At 38.5% G+C, this 20671-nt stretch overlaps 1 protein-coding gene across 1 annotated transcript; it reads right to left on the bottom strand.

Annotated features, from left to right (window-relative positions):
• Window positions 1–290: 290 nt before the first annotated feature.
• On the bottom strand, window positions 291–20142 carry LOC111231173 (FYVE and coiled-coil domain-containing protein 1-like). The gene is made up of 18 exons (XM_022758196.1): window positions 20079–20142; window positions 19294–19377; window positions 18849–18955; window positions 17975–18100; window positions 15595–15701; window positions 14183–14326; window positions 12402–12498; window positions 9609–12053; window positions 8875–8967; window positions 8396–8514; window positions 7971–8138; window positions 7571–7711; window positions 6602–6810; window positions 6305–6440; window positions 5700–5804; window positions 4317–4527; window positions 3023–3132; window positions 291–2919 (listed from the first exon to the last, which is right to left on the bottom strand). Exons 2-18 carry the CDS (start codon window positions 19352–19354, stop codon window positions 2844–2846), a joined length of 4455 nt encoding a protein of 1484 aa, XP_022613917.1. The 5' UTR covers window positions 19355–19377; window positions 20079–20142; the 3' UTR covers window positions 291–2843.
• Between the last annotated feature and the right edge of the window lie 529 nt (window positions 20143–20671).

Genomic DNA, 20671 nt, shown 5'->3' with positions numbered 1-20671 from the left:
TCTGCTGCAAATATTAAATTTTGTCACTTTTTCTACAAAACACACGACAAAACATGCTTATAATTAGTATGTAGCACAGAAAATGGTGGTAAAGCATTCTCAGAAAACTAAAAGCAACTATTACATCTTTGGAAAAAACATTGTGATTTTTATTTGTGTACTTGTGAACTAAAAAGACACAGAAAAGACAGTGAGAAGAGATCATTACGGTATCAGTGTGTCCTTTTGTATCAACATGCACTAGAGGACAACAGTACACATATGCAATAACTGACCAGCACCCACAAGCATTTATCACACAATCCTTATTTATTTGTCCATAATCTTAAATCCATCCTATTATAAATCTTTAGTATGTAAATAACATTTCAATAAAACACCGTCAACAATCATTTACAGGTTACAGAGAGTTACAGAGCGTTCCCTCTGGCAAATCCAGCTGTAAATGTCTACAATCACACACTCACTAGATACAAAGGAAAAGAAAACCATTCATCAACTGGCACAAAGGCTCATGGGATGCAGACTGACAAAAAGCCCTTTCGAAAGTGCATTATACCGCAGTCGTGTTGCAATGTCTTTAAACAGAAAACTCCCATTTGAGAACAATAAAATAGACAAATATGTTTCTCCAATATATTTGGCAATGTATCACTCTTCTAGATATGTATAAAAAGTGAATTTCTTATAGAAAGTAAATTTTTTCCTCATGTCAGTTATGTTCAAAATATAAGTTAGAAAATGCTTTTAAAATTTTGGAAGACACTTTGGAAATTCTCTGTTAAATAATAAAGAGGTGTTTTAGTATATTTAAGTCAGTAAAATCAAAGGACACTATAATCTATGACACTCAAAAGAGGAGTATTGATTGAAAACTGAAATTTCAACATTTAACTCTTCAAATGAGTCCATATTGGACAACTTCAAGTATAAAACTGTTTTTTGGATTTGTATTATTTGAAGGCTATATGCTGAGATTCAAACTCTTTCTGTTTGACACACTGCAAAACTTCAAAACTTATCCAGAACATTACACAGCAACAGTAACAACTGTACTGAAAACAAACATCTCTTTCTGTCTAGAAAAGCACTCTTTACATAAAAAGAATTATAGTTCCGTTTGTTTCTCCTAAACACGTTATTTCTTCGTCTAAAGGCATCATGTATCTCATGAAATGACCATATCCTTGTTTAAACATTCGTGATGATTCATAGTAAGCTCAAAGTAAAAGCTAAATATTTAAAGCACTCAAACTTTCGTTTTGTATGTACTCCCTCTTTTGACCCTTTGAGGATTAGGTTGGGGAGATGTGCACATTCTTAGTGTTTTACATGAATAGTAACCGCTTTTCTTCCCCCGCACTGAATTAAAGCCTGTTTTAGTGACGATAATCAAAACTGAAAGATGTGTTGGTACTGCAGCTTTTGCAGAAGTCCTGCTTCTTCCAGTTATGCATTATCATGATTGCAACACAAAAAAACCCAGTCTTGTAATGTCTGACAGCTGAGAAGGCAACAATCATGAAAATATGTGAAATGAGCATGAACTTTAAAAACTACTTAAAGCGCATGTTTTGGACACAGATAGTGTGAGGACTACATTTCTCAACCAATAACATAACATAAACACCCATTTAAAGAGGCAGCTACACGAAATGGTTTGTTAATGATACATTTAAGAGAGTAAAACAAATTCAGTTAAGTTCAAAGTTAAATTAGGGTTTTACTGATATTCGACTACCTACAATAGTTGAGGAAACTAAAACAAACTTTACTCAGTAAAATCTTGCCTGCGATGTATGAGCTGGGATTTAATCTCAGGTTGTCAATACAGACAACCACAAACTCCTCAACTTTACTTTCAACAACACTTAAACATCAATTGACTTTGTTTGTAGTCACGTCTCATTCACTATATATATATATATATCTGTCAGCCGTCAGAGATTTTGCTACACCATTTATACCTCTCCCTTAAACATCTCTGTGTTTTAGACCATAGTGAAAAATGCTGCAAATCATTGAGCAGTACTGACTTATATCAGTACTGGAGTTTTATATTATTTTGCATCAATGTGATAAAGCATCTTGATTTGACACGTGTTTAATTCTCAGGATAGGTCAAAAACAGACAAACGTGTCTGGTTCTTTTATCCATAAAAAATTTCTCTATTGATTTTCCAGGAAATGTATTACATCAAGATAAATACTGATATCACAGTATCAATTTACAAATCCCATGATAGAGCATTTTAACAATTTCAGCCACTCCTAATAGGACATTTGTCAGCGTGCAGGGAGCACATTATTCCCATCTTAACAACAGCAGTCTTCATGAGAGGCGAATAATGGGAACAAAACTTCATTTATCAAAAAAATTTGACCTCAGGGTGAAAACAAACTGCGGATTTACTTCTGTAAGGATGCAGTAAAAAGTTGCCACACGACCTACATCTGCGCAAGTTCTTCACATTCAAATATGTGACAAACCTCTATTTATGGAGTGAAGTTCAACACCCTTAATGCTACATTTGACCTACAATGTCAAGCTTTTATAAAAGGTAGTGCATGCTCACATTCACTGGTGTAACATTGTTTTACTTTACATTGTTTTTAGCCTTTGTTCAGCTTTCCCATTATCAGAATTCATCTGATGTGTAACACTTCATGAGCAAGCAGCAAGCTCAGAGACGTTTTTAAAATGCCAGAACCTTTCAGTGAGGTTGATGAACATCAGTAGACTCTGTCCCAGTTGCCTTGAAATCCTGTGCACGAGCTTAAACACCCTGAAAGACTGTTTCAAAAGTCAGTTTTACACCTGCTTACATGCCTTCCTGTCACGCTTAGAGGAGGTCAGTCCCATCGTAGACCACAGGCTTGTCGAGACTCAGATGATACAGCACTTTCTTTGAGATGAACCTGATGAAAAGGGAAAGACATGAGAAACTTTATGCTTTAACAAACATGCAAAGACCTCACATGAGACAAGGAGGTTACTGAATTACGGGACTGGGTGACTGACCTGGAGAAGGAGTTGTCAAAGACTAGTGTGTATTCTCCTGGGTTCCTGACTTTCAGTTCCCCCTGGATTGTCTCTTTGTGAGAGTTACAGCGAGTCAGTGGAATCAAAACCTGCAGAGAGCAAAGGACAGAAATCCTGGTTGACATTTATAGTTACGGTAGAGGATTATTTCTGAATCTATTAGGTCAGATCTGAAAAGGTGAGAGAATGAAAAGAGGAGGTAGGGATGGAGGTCAATATCACTTTATTGCATCTATATCTGGTTTTGAATCCCTGAACAAATCTCTTCTGGCAGTCTGTTTAGTGGGGAATGAAGACACCTCTTAGTTAAAATTTTTTTTTTTTAATTTCACTCAGTATCAAACTTTAACCACAGAGATTCTGCTGTGCTGAAATAATATTAATCCTACTTTATCATTCAGCAAATATCAACTAAAATAAATAAATAAATTTTTCTGCATGCCAGATGCAGAAAATGTTACCTGAAGATGAAATCGTTGTTGCACTGCTGCAGGTCACAGAATACACAACACTAGCAGTAGGATGAGGCTGAACCACAAGTTCTTCCTTCAACACGATGGATGGTTGATAAATATTTAAGCAAGGGTCTTAAATCCTTAAATCCTCCCATAAATACTGTATTTGCAAATGTTATCATTGACTTCAGTGAAATGTATACACACTTTGGAATGTTTAAACTTGCAATTACTCCTTTTTATGGGCCACTTGGGACCAGGAGAAACAAGCTGTGAACACAACACTGACACATCATAAGCTTTTAAGTTAATAGGGCTGAACTTGTGAGAAAACATTTGGTAATTTACACATCCAGCAGTTACAGGGCAAAATTAACATTTATTTGGAATCGTGTTTGTGTCCTTTCACTCTCTTTGAGCTCGGTTTTTGGTCTCTACCAACTCCTGAGCGAAACATCTGCTCTTTAGCTGCTAATGCTCCACTGTTTTAACCTACATTCTCTGTAGGCTCATCACTTTGGGCAACCCCTTTCACACGGCCACAATATCTGCCATTTTCCGTCAGTCTTGTTAACAACACTGTCGCTCAGTTAGCACATATTTGTGTATTTTATTCTTCTTCGCATGTGCCTGTTTTGTAAGAGAGCGAAAGCGAAAGATTTGAGAAGGGATTCACTGGCTGTCCAGCTTAACAAATCCAGCTATTTTCCAGCTACCAATTTAGAACCAGATCCAAAATGGAAGCACCAATCAGAGTCCGTCATTAAAAGAAAGTATTGTGTATACATGTTCCCTTTATACACATCCCAGCGTCTCACCTTGGCCTGCTCCAGTGGCGTCTCTGTATTCTCCCTGTAGAGCACACTGAAGGAGATGCTCTTGGGTTCAGAGGTGAAAGTCCAGGTAACAGTGGGACCAGGACTGCTCATGGTGATGGGGATGGTGCTGTAACAACTGGACTTGATGAAGAGCTCTCTGGAGCTGTCCCCAAACCCTGAGATGTCATCGATTGTGAAGTGGACAGAAAGACTGCAGCACAAGGCAAAAACCAGGACACAAGAGAAGTTCACAATGATGGAGGACGGCAATTGACGACAATTATTTTAGTTATTTTCTCAATTAATTGTTTGGTCAGAAAAATGTCCGTCACAGTTTCCCAGAAATCAAATTGACATTTTCAAATTGCTTGGTTTATCCAAACAACAATAAAACATTCAGAAGTATTCAGTTAACTATCACAGAAGTCTAAGAAAACCAACAAATATTCACATCTGGCTTCAAGACTTCTGACTTTACCTCAAATTTACTTGTTCATGTTTACTTATTTATTTAGTCTATATAAGTAGACTCAGTACTTTGACATAAACTGAATATCTTTGGGTTTTGGACTATTGGTCGGATAAAACAAGACATTTGAATACGTCACCGTGGGTTAAAAAAAATCATTGATGGCAGCTTTATTTCCAAGGCCTGAGTTTAGTTTAGTCTATTTGCACAAATAATAAAAAAGACATAATACTTAACAGGAATAAAAAAGGATTATGCTGGTTAGATTAAAAAACACTCACATTGGATTATAAAGTGATTTTACAAAAAAAAAAAAAAAATTAGAAATAAAAATAAAAACAATAACATAAAATCAGTTTATCAGTCACATGGAAAATAACCACATGAGCACAACACACAGAAAATACAAAAAACAGGACTATTTAATATGTCTCGTCATGTTTTGCTTACTAATGAGCAAACTCTACAACTGCTACAAACGACACCAGGATAAATAAGAAACCTGATTATAATGCAGTAGTACTCCCCAAAACCTGTAAGCAGACTTTAATGTGTATCCCTTTAAAAATTCACAATATGTTAATTTTGGGGCTTGGATTTAGTGCTTTGCTCAACGGCACTTTACCGGTATCTGCTGACATGAAGCTTTAAAGTTTTCTCCTTACTCTGTAAACAAAACTTTCTATAGGAACAAAGGTCCCAGAATACAAACCAAGCAACATTTGGGGAAGTTGTTGATGTAACACATAGATTTGTTTCATGTTTCACTTCTCATTTTGGATTCAGCAATAAGTTTCCTTCAGAGGAATTACTAATAAACTTCCTCTGAAAGTGTAACCTTGAGACTGCATCCATGTGTAAACACAACAGTGCTGCATCTAGAGTGTAACGTTCACCACATGTGATAAACTCACGTGAGTTCTCCAGACTTCAGCAGGCAAATCTCTGCATCCTGCACCGCAGCACTGAGGTCCTCAGTATCCTCTGATGTAAGGTCTCCTGCACTGGCACTGCTGTTTCTAGAAAAAGAAAAAAAAAAAAAAGAATTTTCATTTATATGTAATTTACTGTATATCAGTTTGTGGAGGATTGTTAATAAAAATTTTAAAAATGTGAAAAACATATGCACTGTATGGTTGTGCAGGACATGCCAAAGTGCAAAGATGCGCATGTGTTAGAGTACCAAGTTCTTTTTTACAGACACTGTATACAGAAAACTGTTAAAGCTGAAAAGAAAGTGCTATAAAAATAAGTTCAATTCATTATAATTCATTTTTAAAGACAATGCTTCTTCTTTCTTCTCACTGATGCAAATATTTCTGGTTTCCCGCCTGCAGAATTAAACTGGAACAGACTAAATAGATCGTTTTGAACGTGAAGGAGGCCTGTGTAAAATCTGATCTGTTTATGTATCTGATAAACTGTTGTATTAATCTCTCATGTTGTGGTTTATGATTTTTATCACTGACTCCATGTGCTACAGTCTCAATTCCCTTGTCAGTGACTGCATGATACTTACAGTTGTGCTGCCCCCTGCTGTCCATGTCCAGGAGAGCAGGCAGTAGCAAAAGAGAGGGAGTCACTGACCCCGCTCACTTCCTCCTCTGTGATGATGTCAAAAACACCATCGTCCTGTTTGTCTTCTTCTTCTGCTCCTAGAAAATAAACAATATCTTGATGTTTACTAATGCATTTTCATTGAACGCTTACTGCACCGTACATCCCATCATCAACAGATAGATCAAATATGAAAAAAACCTTATCACTTGACAGGTTAGTCCTGCATGTGTGTTTATGGTTTTGTGTGTTGTGTTACCTGAGACACCGGTCACAGCTCTCCCAGCCTGTAGCAAACGGCTGAAAGGTGTCCCCGGGGTGCTGTTAGTCACTTCCTCCTGTGGGTGGCGCTCTACTACTGCACTGTGCTGGTTATAACAGTCCATGCAGCAGCGCTCCCTGTTGCCCCCCTGTTGGGTGCTCACTGTGTTGCTGCAGCAGTAGTAGCAGAAGGGACGCCCACACAGTCTAAGAAAACAGCAGATACAACGTGATGGAGATGGATAGACTCAGAAAAATGGCTCATTATTTTGAAATGTATTATGGTGTACAGAGGATTAATTAGTATTTAGAACATGTTTCAAACCAGTTCCTGCAAAGACCTTTTTGTCTTTTAACACAGATACAAAAATACAATATGTAAAAGACAAACATGTGTGCATCAGGAAATAAAAAATGCTACATTTTAAAGATAATTCCAAATAATATTAATAACCAATGATAAAAATGCATTTAAAAGCTTTTCAATAGTTTGACCTCTGAGATGTGTACTATCTTTACTCAAACACTTGTCACTACATGCAGTATGAGTTTTACATGAACACCACAGTTCCTGAATATGGAGCGTTGATGGACCATTCATTTGGCTGTGGTTCACAGTTACAGTTGGTAAGTCTTAAATGAGAAGTGAAATGGGGAAACAAAATTTCACCGGACTTCAGTTAGGATTACCAGTTGACTGTTTTGACCTAAGCAATAACAACGGGATGTTTATTTATTAGGGAATGTTATTTTTGGTGGCACCATGCACCATGTTTCTGGTTAAATGTTTTGCATATGTGACTAAGTCTTTTGCAGCAAATACTATGTGTTGTGTCACACAGTATAAACTGATGTGGTGATTGCATTCAGTGTTTTGCTGCAGTGTTTCAGAAAATGTGCTGTTTAACAGTCATTAAACTACTAGTTTACAGAGGACACAACTGAGCACTACGGAGGACAATCGGACCTGCAGCTGTACTTGCGGATCCACCAGCTAAACTGACTGTGACAGCCCAGACAATAGTTCACGTCTCTCTCCGTCTCCTCATCCCGCAGTTTCTGCTCAAACTCCAGGGCATCTGTCTTTTGCCAAAGTGCATCTTTCTCCCTGCAAAGAGCAAAATCAAGCATATTTGCATAAGCGCTACAATCGCACATTATTACTAGATTACACAAGCTGGGTGTTTGGTTGTAGCCATTTGCAAAACAAACTCAAAAACATTAGGCAACAAATCTCAGCATCGTGGCTCAACCCTTCTTTGTGCATATTCCACTCATATCGACCAGACGAACAAAAAAGGAAAAACAGTAAAAACAACAAAAATACACCATAGGTAAATCTGAGGTTATATGAAGTATGTTTATACCTGATGAGTTCTACAAGTCTTTCCTCCAAATTAATTTTGGTGCGGTAAAGGTCATCGAGTTCAGCAGCCGTCTTAAGATCAAAGCTCTGTTTGTCCTGTTTGACTCTCCGTAGATTTTCATTCATTTCCTGACAGGTCCGCTGAGCTGCTGCCAGACCCTCCTCAGACCTGCACGCATACATATACATTATCATTTTATTATAAAATATGTGAAGCTTCCCAGGTGACTTTGATTCTCTCCATGCTGTTATTATTTTTAGGCCTGAAATTTAAAAACAGCAAGAAGAAGAATGCCAAAATCCTCAAAACGGCATAATGAATGAAAAACAAACATTCAGATCTAAACACACAAGATTAGAAACATTTTTTTTTTCACAGAGCTATAATTTGGTCCAGAATGTGTGATTATGAATACAGTATCTCACCTTGATAAATTCCCTTTCAGATGGATTATCTCGTCTTCTTTCTGCTGGATGAGATTTTCAGACTTGGCCATCTGGATGTTTTTCTCCTCAATCTGTTGGCAATATCTCTGATTCTCAGCCTGCAATCAGCACAGCAAAGCAAGACATTATTTCTGGTTCTTTGTGAATTATGCTTGTGACCATAACATTATGATTACTTCAGTTGCCCAAATACACAATGTAACTGCAATTTGCATTTTCATTTATCAATCCCAGACATACAAATACACATCAAGATAAATGTACATGCACTTTGTTGAAGGCTTCCTTGCTAGAAAACAAGTCTAGTGTCTGGCTCAATTTTGGTCTCATCAGAAAGAACCTTCTTCCAGATGTCTTCAAAGTCTCCTTGCGGTCTGTATAAGCATTGTAGAATGGGGCTCATCGGCCTATCATATACTGTAGCACCACACACTGTAAGTAGCACGTTGTCATTTCACCTTTAGCCCCTTGAGTTTGTTCTCCAGATCGACCACTTTCTCATGCTCAGTCGTCAGCTGTAGTTTCATTTCCTGTAGCTCTTGGTTCACATTCTGGATGAATATATAAATCACAATGACTTTCAGAAATTCATACATTGTGGTTCGATATAGAGATATGCTGATAAACATCTTCAGTAGTTTTCTGTTATTACCTGTCATGAAACAATCCAGCACTGTGTTTACATGCAGCTAAGTCACCAGGTTACACAGAGAAATCAGGCTACACAGCTTATCGGAGAATGCGTTTACCGGCACTGTAGTAACCTGTTTGCTGTAAATCTGCGTATACATGCAGCAAATCAGCAATCAGATTTCTCCCCTCACAGCATAGCGTTTCACAGCACATATGTGTCTGAATTTCATAAGCAGTCATATGATTATGGGGGGAAAACTGTCTTCTTTAGACTTCAAGCAGCTATTTATATAACCTTCAGTTTTAGTTGGACTCATGGCGTGTAGTTTGTTCCTGTGTACAATGCCAAGGAATCGACATTCTCCAGGAGAAATCTCCCTGGAGAAAATCTGGTTTCTCTGATCCTCTACCCCAACATCAAAAAAACTGGTGCGTCGTCTACATGGCATTTAAAAAAAAAAAATCAGCTTACATCAAGAAGCCAAAACATGGTTACCTAACTGCATGTGAACACACTGAAACATACAACATCTATATAGTTGACTTGTTTGTGTCTGACCTGGATCTGGCTGTCGTAGCTCATGGCTTGGCTGCTCAGCTGGAAGCGGAGAGCCTGGATCTCCTCCTGGTTCGTCTCCTGCACCGTTTCAGCATCCTGTTGGGCCTTGCTCAGCTTCTGCAGCTCCTGCTTGGATGCCAACAGATCCTCCTCCTTTTGGAGCTGATTGAGGAGCTGCTGGTTCTCTTGACGTAACTCCTCCATGCAACTACTCAGTCTCTCAGCTTCCTGAGACGCCTCGTCCTCAAGCTCTTGCAGCTTTGTTGACAGGCCCTCCCAGCGCAGACGGGCCTCTTCGTTCTCAGCGGTTAGCATACAAACATGCACACCGAGCTCAGCTGTTTCTGTGTTGGCTCTATGGAGCGCCTCCCTGGATTCACTGTTCTCCAGGCACAAGGATTCATATCGCAGCTTCAGTTTATTTAGCTCCTCTCTGGAGGCTGTCACCTCTGCAGCCAGACCTGCGCGAGCCTGAGCCTCACCGTCTCGCTCGCGGACGAGAGCCTCCTCTCGCTCCCGGGAACGAAGAATCTCGTCCACATGCCGGCGGTTTAGCTCCTCCACCTGGCCCTTGAGTTGTTCCGCTAAAACACGAAGGTCCTCTCTGGACGCCTCCGTCACCTCCTGCAGGGCCTGAACTTTCATCCTCTCCTCAGTTCCTGCTAGAAGCTGAGCCCTGAGCTCCACCACCTCTTCTCGCAGCCGGTGCACCTCCCTCAGGTTGAGCTCCAGTTGAGCCTCAGCTATCACCAGCCTGAACGGGGCCTCTTTGGTTTCCATTGAGGCACTCTGATGCTCATCATGAAGCTTCTGCATTTTTTCATTGCTCTCTGCAGCTCCCTTTTCATCGTGCTGCTCTCCGGCCCTGCTCTCCAGTTCCTCTGCTCGAGCCTGCAGAAGCCCACATTTTACAGTCTGGTCTCTGAGTTTCGCCTCAGTTACCTGGAGTTTTTCAAGTAACTCTGCTTGGCTTCTTTGGGACACTGTGAGGTTCTTGCCCAACTTTGCAGCTTTGGTACTGAGAGAGTCCAACTCCTGTTGCGTTCTTGCTAACTGCTTCTTCAGCAATGACTGAACCTCAAGAAGCTCCCTGTTCTCAGGCTCTAGCTTCTTTAATTGAGCATCTGATACCTCCTTCTGTACAAGTGCCTTCTGAACGATCTCCTCCAAATGCAGGTTTTCATCTAGAAGCTTCTTCTCTCGGGCCTCCACACTCATATTTGCAGCCTCTACTCTACCTTTTAAGTGCTTCTCAGAAGCCCTCAAAGCAGCCAGCTGATCTAGCAAGGCTGTCCTGCTCTCTGTCAGCTCTGTAATGCTCTCCTCTCTCTTCTTTACTGTTTGAAGTAGCTTAGTGTTCATTTCCATGAGATTGCTGCATTGAGTTTTGTAGTCCTCAACGTTTTCGGTTTGATCAAAGGAAGTGACTTCATTATCTGTAAGTTTAGAGCTCAGACTTTCTTTCTCAACATTTAGCTTCTCCACCTGCTCCTCTAAGTGTTTTATTCTTTCTGAACTAACAGCTAGCTCTTTCTCTCTGGCTTTAAGAGTTTTTCTTAAATCCAGGATCAGGCTCTCGACTTCCTCATTCTGGCTACTACTCATGCTACATCTCTGCTCTACCTCCTCCCTCTCTTCCTGCAGTCTTTTCCTTAGTTCCTCTGCCTGTCGTTCTCTGCACTCCAGTGATGCTTGTAGATCCTGAAGCTGGGCTCTCAGGTTCCCAGTCTCCTTCTCTTTCAAACTCAACGCCCCCTGAATTCGACCCACGACCCCTTGGAGCTCCTCCAACCGCTTGAGGGCCTCCTCCTGTTCATCATGTGCTCCAGCTTTTACTTCAGATAGCTTCGCCTCACTGTTTCTCAACTCTTCTTCCCTGAGTTTGAGTTCCTGTGATAGACGCTCTGAGTGCCTGGCCCTGTCTTCAGCCTCTCTCTTTGCCTCCAGCTTCTCCTCCTCTGCTGTCTTCAGTTTATCCAGGAGTTCCTGGATTTTCCAGGCTGAGTCACAGTAGCTTGCTGCTTGTTGACCCTTTTCTTTGAGAGTTTCATCCAACTTAGAGAGAAGCTCCATATTTTTGTTCTCAGCAGCTGTGAGTCTGTCTTGAAGTTCACTGCTTAGAACTTCCCTACAGTTATGAAGGTGATTTACTCTCTCCTGATTACCTGCTTCTTGTTTACTTTGGGCTTCTGTTGATACCGAGAGGCCAGAGGACTTCTGAGCTGCAAGCTCTCCCCGGAGGTCTTTAACTACACCTTTCAACTCAGCAGCCTCTTTGCCTAACGCCTGAACCTGTACCAGAAGCTCCTGCTGTCTGAGCTCGGACTGGTCGAGCTCAATGCGGAGATTCTCCGCGATGCTGCAAGGAGAGGGTTCCCCCAGTTCTCCCAGTTCACCAAGGAGACTGTGACTCAAGTCAGGGATTGGAAGAAACTCCGCCTGCACCTGGCCAAATGATGGAATAAGAGAGCTCTGGTCAGATACTTCAAACGGTCACATTTTATAAAAAAAAAAAAAAAAAGTTTTGTGTAAAAGTATGTACAGTTACAAGGTTTGGCAAAATACATATTTTGTTGAAGTGAAAATAAGTAAATACAAGCCCTGCGGCAAACAGACATTAAAATGAGCCTTTTTCAAATATTAATGCACTGTTACTTTTATATTTCATGGATGTGTGTATATATATAGAAGAGTGTATTCTCTTCTTTCCCATTCACAAATAAACAAATTATGTCATTTGCCCAGGAGTGCCCAAACTTTTACATCCAACTATAAATCGGAATGTGAATATACCTGTGACTGTGAGTAGCTGCTGACCAGACTGTTGATGCTGGAGCAGCGACTGGGAGCCTTCCACAAGAAAGCTGATGAGGCTGTTCCTAATGTTCGCCTTTCAGACATAATCAGATACCAAATATTAAATTAGCTTAACACCAGATAAATAATAGGAGTAAGACAAACATGACATCCAAATTATTGAAAAAAAAAAACATTTTCAAACAAACAAAATTCTTAATATTTTCCAAGGGAATTATCCTGGAAAGGACTATGCAATTTGGTACTAATTATATATATATAAACAGAGACAATGTTCTGACAAAATACAAATACCATTTACTTGTTGGAAAAATAAGCTTGTAATTTACAAATGCACAGAAAAACTTGTTTTTACATTTCTGGATATTCAGCTGAGTTCCTGTGAACTTACAATTTCTTTGCAAGAGGATGGTTATGTTACCAATTACCTGAAATGAATTTTAATTCCACCCAAACAGCACTGTCTCCATTTTACCTTTAAATACACCAAATTACACGGCAAGAACTTTCTCACGAATTTGCAACTACAGAACTACTTCTCAGTCTCTTCTAAGAAAATATTACCACACTAAAAAACCTAAAATAAAGTGTTACCGATGTTGTCACGTATTATATTGCAATGTTTTCACACCCTGGACACAAATATTCATTCATTTTCTAAAGTAACAGTTAAAAGGAGAAATGCTACTGAGAAAAAGACCATATGTGGCTGAATGCCTTTTAACTTCATCTACTCTCCCATTTTACCTAACACTCTTAAAATATAAAAAGTAAATTATAAAAGACCATCCTGACGGCCAGTTCAGTGAATCTTACTATTTTTGATTCTGATTCAGCTAAGCTAATATGCTGTCATACAGTATATGTCAAATATTTCATCACTAGTACAGTGATGAAATTGTTTAGCCAGACACAATTAAATGGAAAACCAAAGTATGTGTGTTTGTTTGGGTATTGCATCACATCATATGAGGCTACTTGTGGGAAATAATACGCACAGCAATTATTTGTTTTTAAGCAATTTCTGACAGTGAACATAAATACTGTACAGACCGACATAATCCAATAAAATAGCCCTCAAAAGCAATTCTGCATTTCTGAATATCATCTTTATTTTTGTTTAGTGTGAGAGATGTCGATTCAACCCTTTTTCAGGCTACAGTTTGTGTTGTTGTGGTGTTGCTGCACTGTATCATACAACAGGATTTAAATAATAATCACGATAATGTGATTCAGTAAAACAACACAAAATATGCTTTAAAAAATTGTGGCAATCGCCTGTAGAGTGACTGCAAATTGATGACAAGGAAGTGAAAAGTTTTGGCAAAGGTGTTGACACGAAGAACAGCGATCAACGCTCACATGCTGTCACCACCCACACTTTCGGCACCCACATCCTCTTACACACAAATTCAAACACACACAAGCCAAAGAAAAAGAAAGAGCTGTGAATGTGCTGAGTGATCAGATAATGAAGTGTTTCTTCACGTTTTGAAATACCTAATATTCTACCAGAATTTTACATTAGATGGACTAAGCTGCTGTGTTAGCTGAAATTACTTTAGACCTTTCTCAGATCGTTTGCTAATTATTTCTGAACCTCTGGAGGATCTGTAACCTTTCATTTCTTTATTAAATGTCTTTGTCCCAATACAACATCAACAATAAATCCAACACCCAGAAACACTGACATGTTTTCCTTTCAGCCCAACGAAGAAAACTGCTGATTGTAAAAGTGTAAACACATGATCTGTTACCTTGCAAAGGCTGGCCAATCTGCATCGAGGTCATAACCTCTGGCCGCAACATCAAATTGGATCTGGTTGAGCTCATAAAGATGGTTGATTATGTCAGCAGTGAGGTGAGACTTGAGGAATGGACTCCGGGCATAATACCAGTCACTGCATGGGAAGAATACAAACAGCAAAACATAAACATTTTATTGGATACAAAACAATGTTTATAGGGTCTATTAAGCAATGTGTTTTGATATTTTGTGCTGTTTATGTTTAGATTAGATAAATGGAGATTAAGACAAATTAATTTTTTCACAACAAAAACGAGACTAAAACTAAATGAGAAGCAAACTTTGAAAACGAGAACTATGACAAAAACAATTTTTGTCAGGTCAAAACTAAATTGTGAAAGATGAACGAACAGACAAGGAACTACTTAATGATGTAATGCAAAGTCTTATCAAACAACACAATATCACACACGAATTAGCATAACTGATTCAGGTGCTTGAACTGTTGAATTTCAGTTAATAAGAAGCTTCTTTCATTCTGAAACATTATATCTCTACCAGTATTGTTATCTGCCTTGCAGTACAGAAGAGTATCACCGCATCCATGGTAATTGGATAAAACAAAAATGGCAGCCGTTGTAGCCACAAATAGATTAGAAGACAAAAAATTAAAAATACATGACAAAAATGAGACAAGAACTCAGTTAAAATGCCAGGCTAGCTGTTTCTCCCTGTTTCCAGCCTTTATGCTAAGCTAAGCTAACCAACAAGTTTCTTGTCCAATTTTTGGCAAGACAGTAAATAAGCACATTTACTAAAATGTCAAACTATTCGTCTAAATACAAAAATTGCAGATGAAAAAGATCGTTTCTGTGGATTGCGTGTAACTGGATTAGCCTGTACAGCAAGTGTTGCCTTACCTGACCAACACACACACACACACACACACACACACACACACACACACACACACACACACACACACACACACACACACACAATGCTACTGAGAAACAACAATATGCGACTGAATGCCTTTTAACTTCACCTACTCTCCCGTTTTACCCAACACGCTCTTGAAATATAAAATGTAAATTATAAAAAACCATCCTGGTAACACAAATGTCAAATAAAGCAAAAAACAAAAGTAACATTTGGTGCTCTTTTAAAAGACAGGAAGTGAGAGCCATCTGTGGGTCTCTATGGCGCAGCTATGTGCCTGTTTTTTTTTTGGTTTGTTTTTTTCCTGTAAAAACAGAAATAAGACATAAATCAGGAACGGAGAAACACACTTCCTGTGAAATGATGCGATCTTACTGTCATCAGTGTTCTAAAAACATGGCAAATCAAGCCAACTTCTAGAGAACTAATATGGAGAAATGTGTACAGTGAATGTGCGGGTGTATGTGTGTTTCCTCTGACCTTGTGACTTTCTGGTTTATAAGACACTGCTGAAGTGTGTCTGCAAGACGCTGGTGAACGAGTGAGTAGCGGATGAAAGCCCTTCCTTTCCCCAGTGACGTCTTCAACTGAGGCACAAAAACATACATATTAGTGTACATTCACATTACCTCCTTTTATATCTACAGTGTCATACAGCTCATACTATTTAAACTGGTTCCTCCGTTTTCAGTTGCAGGACATTAAGGACCAGCCGTTAAGTAAGGCTGCAGCTAATGATTACTTAGCCCATTATGGTCATTCTTAGGCAGAAAATAGAAAAAAATGTCCATTACAGACCAAGATGTCTTGATTTGTCTGACAAACAGTTGAAAACCAAAAGATATTCAGCCTACGTTGATTTAGAAGAGATAAAAGCAGAAAGTCTACCCACACAGGAGAAGCTCAAACCAGGGAATAATTAGGTTTGTTTTGCTTGAGAAATAACTTAAATTAAATCTAAATAGTTTGTGTTTATTTTTCCGTTGTTCAGCTGATCGATTATTTGACTGATTTCCCTTCTAGTTTTAAATAACCCCGATGTGAAACTGTGTTTTGTTAACATGTGTCCCAGTAGAGAACATTTCAGGATCTCTACATTTAAAGGTCATCACTGCGTAGACACTGTCTAGCACAGACTCTCAAATACATTGGCAGATGGAGGGATTTAGGTAAGACAACAGACTCACAGACCTACCATAAGGACACCAGCTGGAGACTCCCTTATGTTTGTGACTGAACAACAAGAAGCAAGAAGAGCAAACCCAGAGTAAAAGTAATATTTTAAGTGAGAGTTTTCCAACAAGGAACTGGCCGTCAGCTGTTATCGACTGAACCATGTCACCTTTGAAAAAAGTGAAACTGACACATGTAAATCTCTAAAGAAACTGAGGACCACAGATATGTTTTGAAGAAGCCTCCATGCTAAAAGCCCTAAAGAATGGACCGACGGAAAATAATCAACAACTACTGTGATAATACATTTATTGTTTTTGTCACTTTTTGAGCAAAAGTCTCAAACATATGTTGGTTCCTGCTTCTAAAATATTTTTTTTTGTAATATTTGACAGTAAATTTAATACCAGTCGGCCTTGTACTGTTGGTTGGACAAAACAAGCAAACAAAACAAACCCTTAAAACGCATACGACATGATAGACTACTGTACTACAATATAAAAAAGAATCTATAGCAACACAGTGAGCTGGCAGACACCCAAGAAAAGTCACTTTAGCATTGACACTTCATATTTCCATTTTGAGAGGATCACTGAATGGATGCACATCAGATTATTGCACTTTTAGAAAGAAGGGCAAAAACGATTGGTTGGTTGAACTTTGAGGTCATTTTTTCAAGCAAAACTGAGAAAAATGTTCTGGTTCAGGCTTCTCAAAGGTGGAACAACTCATTTGCATTTCTTTAACATCTATAATAGTAAACTGACTATTGTTCTGTTTTGGACTGTTGGAAACCTCGGATCCTGAGAAACTATAAACCAATCGTTTTATTGAGAAAATAATTGGTAGATGAAATGTAAATAACAACCAGTTGCAGCTCTTCAATACACCACAATATCCCACTGTGGCCTATGTATGTACTCATATATACGTATTCACACACAACTGCAGTGAATAGATCTGCATCAGATTAACAGTGGGTCTTAGAAAGAAAAGCTGAAACGGTTTGTCAATTAAATGCTTAGTTGATTGATAGAAGAGTGAACAGCAAATATTTAGATAACTGATTCAATGTTGAGACTTTTTTCAAGCAAAAGATCCAAAGGTTTGCTGGTTGCAGTTCCTCAAATGAGAGGATTTGCCGCTTTTCTTTATCATAAATGATAATAAACTCAATATATTCAGGTTTGTTGTACAAAACAACCTATTTAAAGATGAGTTTGCGATGTTTTTCTTTTATCAACTGAACAATTGAGTAAATAATCATCAAATTCTGATAATGAAAACATTGTAGCCCCAATAGAGATAAAAATCTCTCATGAGGCAAAATTAAAACATTTCATTTCTAAATCATTATTATACTTTCTGTTTTTAAGCACACAGAAGCCTAACTATCAGACACACAGAATTAAATATAGTAAAAACTAAAATTAATTGAACTACAGTTATTCCAATATGAAGCTCACCACTGTGAATTCCCAGGACAGAAGGTGAAGAAGAAACAGTACAGGTGTGAGGCAGCAAGTGAATTAGCGGCACTGAGACTTACTGTACCTGACCGACCAGAGGATTACTTACATGGTTGCACAGTCATTGTGTATTTCAGTGTATGCGCATGTGTTGCATGTTATGGCAGGGCTGAAGACAAGAAGAGTGGGACTGTGTGTGTGCTGCACAGGAGGATTACCTCAGGGATGGACTTAACAAAACGGATGCCATCGTTAGCTCCCTTGATCTTAATCAGGCAGTCGCAGAAGTAATCCCAGTAGTCTTTCCTCTGGCCAAGAAAGGTTGTCTTCTCCTTCTGGTCAAACTAAGAAACACACACCACCATGTTACAACAATGTCTGTCTGACACTAATGTGTATAATTGTGCATTTGCTTCAGTTTATAATTCATATAAAAAGAAAAGGTTTGAGAAAATGTTAAGAACATAAAGAATAAATGTGTTAAATAAATGTCTTCTTTCCTAACTTCCATCTCAAGACCCTTTCGATTTATATCATGCATTTGACTGTCCAAACTCCCAAGTAGGAAACCACTGGACCAAAGACTGTGATGAGCAGTGTTAGCACACTTTAAAATTCCCACTGGATCATCCAAACAAATCAAAGTAATACTTTACTGATTTAAGTTTTGTTGTAATCACTGTTAGGTGGTTTGATATCAGATTAATAGTCATTTTGTAAACTGGAGATGAAATTACAGCTGAAACATTTAGTCAATTATGTGATTAGTCAAGTGCCAGAAAAATTATGTGGGACAATCAATATATCTTGTAACTAATTTTTCAAGCAAAAATGCCAAAAAGTTGCTGGTTCCAGCCTCTTAAATTTGGACATTTCCTCTTCTATTCTTTGACTTACATGGTAGTCATCTGAATATCGAAGCAATCTGAACACATTACCTTCTGCTCTGAAAACTTATGATGGTCAATTTTCTGTATGTCCCGACATTTTATATACCAAATAATTAAATGACTGATCAAAAAGGTATGTGGCAGATTAATCAACAATAAAAATAATTGTTAATTGCGGCCCTGGTAGATTTAGGTACCCTACCTGTAGCAGGTATTCTAGTTTATAGAAGAACTTGTGCAGGTTGGCACTGTCATCTGTTATGGGTTCACCACACTCCCTGTGTTCTTTACTCAACTCCAACACAGCATCTAAACAAAACAGTTACAGCATTATTACCTCACACACACAAAAAAATCTGTTCCCACAATAACGTTTGCAACATTTTTATCCGTCACAGATGATTATTAGTCACAAAACATTTCCTGTCAAAGATGTGTGACTCTAAATGTTGCAATTATTCTGTGGGCAAGATACTGTATGCAGTTTTTTTTTGCATTGTTATGTCCTGTTTGATATATTATTTTTTATTTTTTAACTTTCTTTAATTGTAAGCCTACTGCAAAAAACATGTCACATGGCTCACATAGAGCAACACTGTATACTGTACACATATGTTGTTTATTGTTTGTGCAGATAGCTTAATCACCATGCAAATCTCTGATTATCCTCTGCAGTTGATTATCACCAACCGATGAGCAGGAGGCCATTGTGGGGAAAATGTCAGGAAATTCTGCATGTGGGATTAAAACAGAAATTTTTTTTGTTATTTCCCATGTTTCATGATACAAACACTGTTTCTCATATCCCTGAATTGTCCAGAATATACCCAAAAACGCATGTGACCGTAAATATATGCCAAAGCTGCTACCAGTGGGAGGTAGACATAAAAATAGTACTGCCCTAAATTAGTTTCCCCCTTCCTGTAAAAATCTAAGTCTCTTCCATTAAAACAACAGTGGATCCTGGAAACCTAAAGCTGATGAGACAACTGAATTGTGCCACTAAGAGGGTGCATGAACATGTTAAGATGACACACTAAGGAAACCACATTAAGTAGCCAAGTTAGCAATATTTGCCTACAGAGGAGGTACAACCTTTACATCACGACGACAGGTGGAAGCGTTACACTGTTTACAGCGACACTCTCTTTATCAGATCGTTGACACATGATTTATCTCCTGTTATCAACGGTCGCCAACACGAACCAGAAAAGTTGACTCGTATCACTTTCAAACCGCTTCAAAATGCAATCAACCGCGACGTAAACATGGATTTGTCAAAGCTTGCGAGTGCTATGTGACATGCACCTGCTCTCGGCTCTTCATTTCCTGCTCTTATTTCATGTACATTTCTGTCACAAGCCTTCGCAGTTTGGTTGTAAATAAAGCCAAACAGCTTAACAATAAATAAAGATTGAAATAATAAACGTACTTGATGTGTAAAATTGTCCAGTGTCCAGTTTGTAGGTGATACAGCAGAAACTTGCTACTGTTGGGGGCGGGCACTCTGAATGATTGACAGGTCTAATGGATAAATAGGGACCAGCTCCTGCTGGGATCCGTTCTAGTTTGGTTGAGAGAGAAAACGGTAAATAAAGTAAATAAACAGAAAGCTGAGCCGTGTGTCCTGCGTCATGTACCTAATGATTTATGAAATATATATAAAGTATAAGAACAAAAACCAAAAAAAAAGGCCCGTGTCATGTCTGACGAGTCTCTCTCTCTCTCTCTCTCTCTCTCTCTCTCTCTCTCTCTCTCTCCCCCTGTCTCTCTCTCTCTCTCTCTCTCTCTCTCTCTATATATATATATATATATATATATATATATATATTGACGAGCTGGTATATATACAAAAGAGATATACAAAAGAGATCAATTATTTATGAAAAATACTGGATTATGTTGTTCAAGCAATACATTTTTTTTATAAATATTGTGAGATAGTCCAGCCTGAGCAGACAGCAAAATTATCCTCAAGTTAAGTTGTTTGTTTTCTTATAGTGACAAAAACTGCACTGTTGTTGT

The sequence above is a fragment of the Seriola dumerili genome, unplaced genomic scaffold, assembly GCF_002260705.1.
Source record: "Seriola dumerili isolate Sdu_G_001 unplaced genomic scaffold, Sdu_1.0 BDQW01000291.1, whole genome shotgun sequence".
Taxonomy (NCBI): Eukaryota; Metazoa; Chordata; class Actinopteri; order Carangiformes; family Carangidae; genus Seriola; species Seriola dumerili.
Note: the sequence above shows the minus strand (reverse complement) of the source record. Positions and strands in the feature narration are given on the sequence as shown.

What these genes read in the sequence shown, in the direction of transcription:
- LOC111231173 (XM_022758196.1), bottom strand. Translation starts at nt 19,354, where the DNA reads ATGGCCTCCTGCTCATCGGTTGGTGATAATCAACTGCAGAGGATAATC. An exon ending in CTGAAGTCTGGAGAACTCAC is followed by an intron (nt 4,528 to 5,699) that starts GTGAGTTTATCA and finishes CTTGTGCTGCAG; the next exon opens with TCTTTCTGTCCACTTCACAA. An exon ending in CGCCACTGGAGCAGGCCAAG is followed by an intron (nt 3,133 to 4,316) that starts GTGAGACGCTGG and finishes TGCTCTCTGCAG; the next exon opens with GTTTTGATTCCACTGACTCG.